The sequence below is a fragment of the Chelmon rostratus genome, chromosome 11 (genome assembly GCF_017976325.1).
Source record: "Chelmon rostratus isolate fCheRos1 chromosome 11, fCheRos1.pri, whole genome shotgun sequence".
Lineage (NCBI taxonomy): Eukaryota > Metazoa > Chordata > Actinopteri > Chaetodontiformes > Chaetodontidae > Chelmon > Chelmon rostratus.
Genome location: NC_055668.1, coordinates 17,178,118 through 17,185,207, shown reverse-complemented (window position 1 = coordinate 17,185,207; position 7,090 = coordinate 17,178,118). Strand labels below are relative to the sequence as shown.

Sequence of the window (7,090 nt, the reverse complement as noted above, 5' to 3'; positions counted from 1 at the left end):
GGTTGAAAAAGGCTGCTTCAATCATAAACAGCCACCCTCTCACAACTGACAACCTGAATGATCCAGATATCTTGGAACCACTCACTCCTAATTGGGTTGGGTTGTTGGAGGAAGGAGTAGCTCCACAACATCATGATGGCAAACACCTAAGAGAAACATTCAACCAGGTGGCATAATGATGCTGTAATCCCTGTTGCTAGTCCTTAAATATGAGACTGCAGTGAAACAAGAGCTCGCAATGGATTATTGCTGCCAAATGAATAATTTCCATTCGAGAAATAAATGAAGAGCTACTAAAATCAACAGACGGCACTGTGGTATAAATAAAAAGAAAAACAGACCTTTAATATAGAAATTTCTTTCATTTTAAATCGGGTGAATGTTTCAATTGTGTGTTAAGTTCTGTAATATTTATTAACAATCACAGTCAGATGACAGAGGGAACCTCGTTCATGCCAATAAATCAGGACACATCATTGCCGACAGAGATTATCTGTTAAATAAACATTTAGCAGAATCAGAAAGCCCTGAAGTGAAAATTTAAAAAATAAAATCTCCTCAGAGAGCATTAGAGATGTCCGCTGGCTTATCTCTGTGAACAGACTCCCCGTTCGAGCTGTTGTCTCATGGAGTTGTTATGTGACAGAAAAAAAATCCCATTATTTACTGTAATGAACATGAAACACAGCAGCACCTTCTCATGGACTGTTACAGAGCTCAGATGGTCTGGACTACGATGCAAAGCCACGGTCTGGTCTTTGACTTGAACTACAACTCAGTCATGTACAGACTCTTGGAAGAAAAGATGCCTTCCCAGAAAAGGGCATTATTTCAACTGGTCATTGGCATTGTATGTACTTGACTGTGGAAAACCAGAAGTTCTATGATCATCCAACAGGCTGTAATGAGCATCAAACAGGTGCTGACTGACCTCAGACGGAGGAAAACCTTGGATACAGCACAGAACCTGCCATGGCACATATTCGACCTTTGATCTGAGAGAAATCTTCACACACTGAATTTGGAGATGAAATCACTGACGATTGAATATTCAGCACTTCAGCAAACTCAAGCATTATTTTCATTATCAACATTATTGTGTGTTGTTTTTTCTGCATGTAAATTTTGCCTTTGAACCTTCAGCACTTTAGTAACTGCAGATTTTTGTATTGTATTTTTGGTATCTTGCATCTTTTTGTAATTATATTGAATAAATAAAGTTTCGTTTAAAAGGCAAAGGCAGTGAGGTTAGTCAAAATCCAGAAAGGGTCATACACAAACAACACTGGAATCATGAGAAAACACTGGACACCAACACACATGGGAAGAAGATTATCTGCAAGAGGGAAAGGGGAAAGATTAAGGGTATTTAGGGAGGAGCAGGTGAACAGTCGGACACAGGTGCAACACACCAGGCTGATTAGGAAGGGTTGGAAACTTGACAAGAACTCCAGGAATGGACAGAAATCTACCAAAATTAAACAGGAAGTGAATCACATAACACACTTGAATTCCCAGAGCAATAAAATATATACTTTCAACGTGTGTGTGTGTTATTTTGTTTTTACGGAAACAAGGAATACAGTGAGACTTTCTTCTCTCGTCTCTGACGTGCTGGTCCCAGTGGTTACTGATTTGCAGACACAGTCTCTATGCCACTGTGATCACTGTGACTAAAGTGTGGCCTTGATGTCTGAAATCCATTGTTGTCCACAGCCTTTTAGTCTTTGGATATATATTCACCGATGCATCTTGATATTTCAAACTTTCTCTGGTTGCAAATATAAATTATTCATTAATTAATGGGACAGGAGATATTTTTCGATATAAAAGGTCAGATCATAGTACCATCACCACATGATTTTCACCACAGCCTTTTCAGCAATAATAACATGAAAACATTATCCAGATGTGTGGATTAATTAATTTATAGGAATTTAACAGTGTATTTTACGGGTTTCATGTGTTCATTCACAGCCATTCACACTCATATCCCTTCAGGGGTAACTCCACAGGAAGGCGCTGTCATCCAACACACTGGCCAGTTTGCGGTTGAAGGGCTGGTGAAATTCCCTGAGGAGGTCTCTGGTGGCTGGAAGCATAGGACCTACTTTCTTGTCCTTCACCCCCCGGCTGTTTGCCACATGGTTTTTCATCACTTCTTCCTCCAGCTCCACTGACAGAGGACCTGCAGGGAGGAGGGGAGGTGGGAGTCCAGTTCAATACAAAAGTCAAGACTTGAGGCAGAAACAACCAGATGAATACAGGACGCAGCCAGGAAGATAATGGCTGTTTTAGACTGATATTTTAAAGATCTTAATGTCGAAATTGTATGTTGCTGTAGCTTTTTGGACGCTTACTTAGACCAAGAAAATCAAAAGCTTTCTGTAATGTCGCTCTCTTGTCGGCTGCATAGTCCTCCAGTCGTAGAACTAGAATCTGGTCCCGATGGAAAACTGTCAGCCAGTCCAGTAAGAAGACAACGTACAACCCCCCACTTAGCCTCATCTGTGGGGAAAAATCAAACATTCAAACTTGGCCCTAGTTGGTGAAATGTTCCACAGAACAAGGCACACATGAGTGCAGTAATATTAATGTACAACCACTTGGAGGACAGGTGCAAATTCTCAAAGAGGAAATTAGGTGTTTGTTGTTGTGTATGAGTTGTTTTTGTTTTTATGTATATTGATATACAGACAGTTAAAAGTGAGACCATAATTTCATCTAACCGGCATGGCTCTGAAGAGGCTTCTGTTGTAGACACAGGAGCGAAGTGACCGCTCGGACAGACAGGACTGAAACATCTGTACACACTCTATGACCCTCTGATGGAAGTCCTCTACGGACTTTTTGCCACTCCTAGAGAAAATGTAGTGAGAATAAAGCCTGGGAACAGAGAGAGACAGAGGTGTAAGCCAGTTGGAACTATGACAGGACATTTTGCTGGATGTACAATAGGAGTTTCTATTTAAAACAAATGTGTGTGTGCAATAATGAGAAATTACAGTGAGCCCCTTCGAAACAAAGCAAACTGTTTCACTACAGAAAGTCAAATCTGTGTCTTTTCAGGCAGATGGGTGGATGGATTTCTCCACAGTACCTCTCCACTGGATCTCTAAGGATGACAATAAGCTTGGCACCAGGCTGCAGTGCGTGGATGAAGTCTTGGGTCAGAAAACTGGGCTCTGTCTCCTTCCTGTCTCTGTGAACATAGCTCCAGGCTCGGTTGTCCCACATAGTGGATGGACTGCCATCAACTGAAACATTGATTAAGACATTGAGTATCTAAGTGCAGGAGGAGGAGGGATCATTTTCAGAGGCTTTAAAATGTATAGCATGCGGTGCCTCAGTTTTTTAAAATGTTGGTAAAACTCGCAGGCACAAAAGAACTGCTTGGGGTTCAAGAGGTTAAAATGAAGACTGTCATTTCTGATCAGTAACCATGCAAAATCGCAAAAGGAGTTTGTTTCACTCCAGTTAGCAAAGCCAAGTCAGCAGAACCTTTTAATTCATCTTCTTTTTTTATTCATTATTCTTCTTTTCTTCCTCGATAATTTTCAGAGAATAAAATCTACAAAACCAAGTTCATGTTAAGTGTTGCTGTTACGGCCGCCGCCGTTTTGGAGACGTTACCCTCTCTCTCTTTAGGTGTGTGTGTGTTTGCGTGTGGATGTGTGTGTGCATTGGAGTCTGCCTCAGCCACGCTGTTCCCAGGATGCCATGCGGCAGAAGCTGATTGAGGCTTGGTTTTCCTGACTCCTTCCACCTGCGCCGAGGAGCTGAACCACCAATCAGGAGCCACCTGGAACGATAAAGAGCCAGCAGGCCAGCATCCAGGGGCAAGCTGTTGCCGGCTCTGCTTGTGTGCCTCTTTTGTGATTTGTCAAACTTTGTAAATTTACTGAGGCACTAGTTTTGCCACTTGTTAGCCACTGCAAGTTGTTGAGTGCTGTTAGTGTGTTTCTGTAATTAGATTGCATTAGTTCATTGTTTTATTGTCTTGATCTTTTGTTGTTTGTTTTGCCTATATTGTAACTATTTTAACTCTAGGTTAGAGTCTCTTTCTGTTCGCGTTTTACAGCACTCATCAGTCCTTAGTTGCCCGTTTGTAATCAAAAACTTACTTTGTTAATAAATAACTTTAATTTACCCTCATTACACCTGGGTTTATGTTACTTCCCTTCCCCCTGGCGAGCTGGTTGTAACAGTTGCCTTTTAATGTTCAATGCTATTACACTCCTAAAAATATAATTTCTCTAATTAATTGTGTATTATTTATTCTCTGTACCTCAAGCAAGTGGAGTTGCCTTTTTAGGCACTTTGAAATATCTAGAGAAGCATCTGAGCACCAGTGTAGTGCTCCTGAGGCCAAAGCCTCTCATGGAAAATCCGTTGAGAATGAGGGAAAGAAGGAAGACAGAAGGAAGGAAAGGGAGACAAAAACAACTGCAACTTAAATCTTTTGACACAAACAATACCAAGTCATACCCACCCCCACACACCAACACTTTCACATGTGTTCACCTGTTACGAACTGGGTTATGTGGTGGTCTCCAGATGAGCTTCTATTCATTTCTTCTTGGATGTGTTGAGCAGCCACGTCAAACAGATCCAGGTAATCTTCCACAGGAAAAATGTCAGAGAATTCATCTTTGAAACGCCGAAAACCTGCATGTACAGTACAAGTACACCAAAACATCATTCATTATATATCAACACAGGTCACAGGTCAACACGGAAAGTTCAAGTTTAAATCATCACATTTACAAAACCTGAGACCAGTGGAAATGGGGGACGACAAGAAATCCACGATCTGGAAGATCTTGCAGCACTGTCTGGAGTCATCACTTCCCAAACAATATGATGATTGTTTATGACTATTAAATTATTCTAATGTTGTTAGAGGCCAATAAATTGGGGTGGGTTTCAGTGAGCTTAGAAGTCATTTTATGGATAATAGGTTCATAAACTGATAACTCCATTTTTTTTTTTGCTTTACTAGACACAATCATTAACAACTAATTAATTTTGTTTTCGGTCCTGTAAGATACATAGTTTATTTCCAAGAGGAGTACGAGTCACTGGGACAAGTTTCTCACATAAAACAGACATCTCATCAGAGTTGCTACTAAAATGGGGATGAAAATCATGATTATTTTCTTTGTCCTTTAATCTGCCTATTTTCTCAATGAATCGGTCAACAACACATTAGAAATCAGAGAAAAATGCACAATATCCTAGCATGACATCAACAAATGTCTGACCTACAGTCCAAACCCAAAAATATTCAATTGACTGAATTGACAATTATTGTAAGACCGGGAAAAGACGAAAATTCTCACCTTTGTCAGCTTTAAACCATAAAACATTGTAATTGTTTTAAGTTCTTGTTTGAAGGTCTAAATGACTTTGAACCTCTATTCTAAATTAGTGTATTCTCTGCCATCTTGTTTCTTTCTTTGGATGAATTTGATCCTCAGCTATAACTATCTTTCAATCCATCAGCTCACAAACTTTTCATCAGAACATTTAGAAACAGCGTCCCTCTCCTGATGGCTGACCGAAGTGAGTCCTGGTCCACCAGTGTGGTTCCTTTATGTTGCTGGACTGGACCTCTGGATGCATTTTCAGCCTGGAGTACAGATCAGTTGTGCCACACTTTGGTTGGCCAATGATGTAGAAGTACGGCAAGCAGCGCAAACGAAACAGTTTGCCGTCTCTGTGTTGTAAGTGCTTGTGGAAGTTTGGCCTCATTTTGTCACATAAAGTCTTTCTGGTTGGTGAGCCAGGACAATAGTGGTTATTCCTGTATGGATCAGTGCTGCGTTCACTGGAGATCTCCTCATACCAGCAAGGGCTCTTGACACCAGGCAGGAAATGACGAGGAATTACAGAGAACAACTGCAGTGAGGAACAAAACAATATTAGACAAGACAGTCTAACATAATTCTAATTGCTATTCATCTTTGTGACTCCACCACTGTTACTGTGATTTTCATTATAATTGCTGTAAATGCTCTTGCTTTACACCATAAACACGGCACAATTTTGTAGGATAACATTGAAACACAAAGAGAAACGTGTAGCCTAGTATTTACTTAACCGGCCTGAAAACTTTGGCTTTAAAACCATTACACTGCTACACCTCTGTCAGTCTCAACAAACAGTGGCCATGATGAACTTTACCAAACAGGCATTTATCTGCTGGCTGATTATACAGTGTTTGTTATTTGTCAGTCTCTGACTCAATCATCATTTGCCACCATATTTTTGTCACTGCTGGTCTCGTGATGTGAAGCAAAAATTAATTACACCATTTTCCACAGACTTACGTACATGAGAGTCCATTTCAATGACATCCTTTTCATTGGGCACCTTCCTGGGTGTGTATTCCAGTTTGGAGTTAATGATCTCCACCAGCTGTTTCATGTCTATTAAATTGTTTTGAGAGGAAACTAAAGCTGCTGCTGTGTTTGACTGGACGACCCCAGGCCTGACCTGATCGGGTGAGGTGGTGAAGGGAAGTCTTTTCTTGTCCCACGTCAGGTTGTAGGAAGCCATGATGAGAAACGTCAGTGTCAAGACCATCAGGAAGCAAACCACTCTGGCTTTTGAAAAAAACCTCCCCAGGTGAGTCAGTGACAACAGGGATACCTGCTTATTACCCAGTGTTTCAGCCATGTTTAAAAAGTCAAAAAACATAGAAGCACAATACGCATGTACAAAAAGGATCAGGGAAATGATTCTTTCAGTGCTTCATCTAGAGGAGATTGTGTGTCTTGATGTGTCCATTCATCATAGTCTTTAATCTTCAGGTCATCATTTGTCTTATCACAGTCTCACATGCTCCCCCATCTCCAGCAGAGCCTCCTGGAAATCAGAAACACTTGTTAAAACCTGTGACTTCAGATTTACTTTCAGCAAAACTGCAGGGGTGTAGTTCATCTTGAAGTATTTCAGTCATCTCCAAGAAAAGTGGGATGGACATTTTCAATAGTCTCTGGGGTGTCAGTATGTGAATTTCAGTCTAGACCCCCTTCTATACCACAAGTCACCTCTTAAACATTTGAGGTCAGCTGCAGAGTGTGTG

The 7,090-nt window shown here is 40.8% G+C and overlaps 1 protein-coding gene across 1 annotated transcript; it reads right to left on the bottom strand.

Moving 5' to 3' along the window:
• Positions 1-214: 214 nt before the first annotated feature.
• On the bottom strand, positions 215-6,681 carry LOC121614287 (carbohydrate sulfotransferase 15-like). The gene is made up of 7 exons (XM_041948101.1): positions 6,337-6,681; positions 5,562-5,901; positions 4,515-4,668; positions 3,101-3,247; positions 2,730-2,886; positions 2,361-2,508; positions 215-2,188 (listed from the first exon to the last, which is right to left on the bottom strand). Exons 1-7 carry the CDS (start codon positions 6,679-6,681, stop codon positions 1,998-2,000), a joined length of 1,482 nt encoding a protein of 493 aa, XP_041804035.1. The 3' UTR covers positions 215-1,997.
• Between the last annotated feature and the right edge of the window lie 409 nt (positions 6,682-7,090).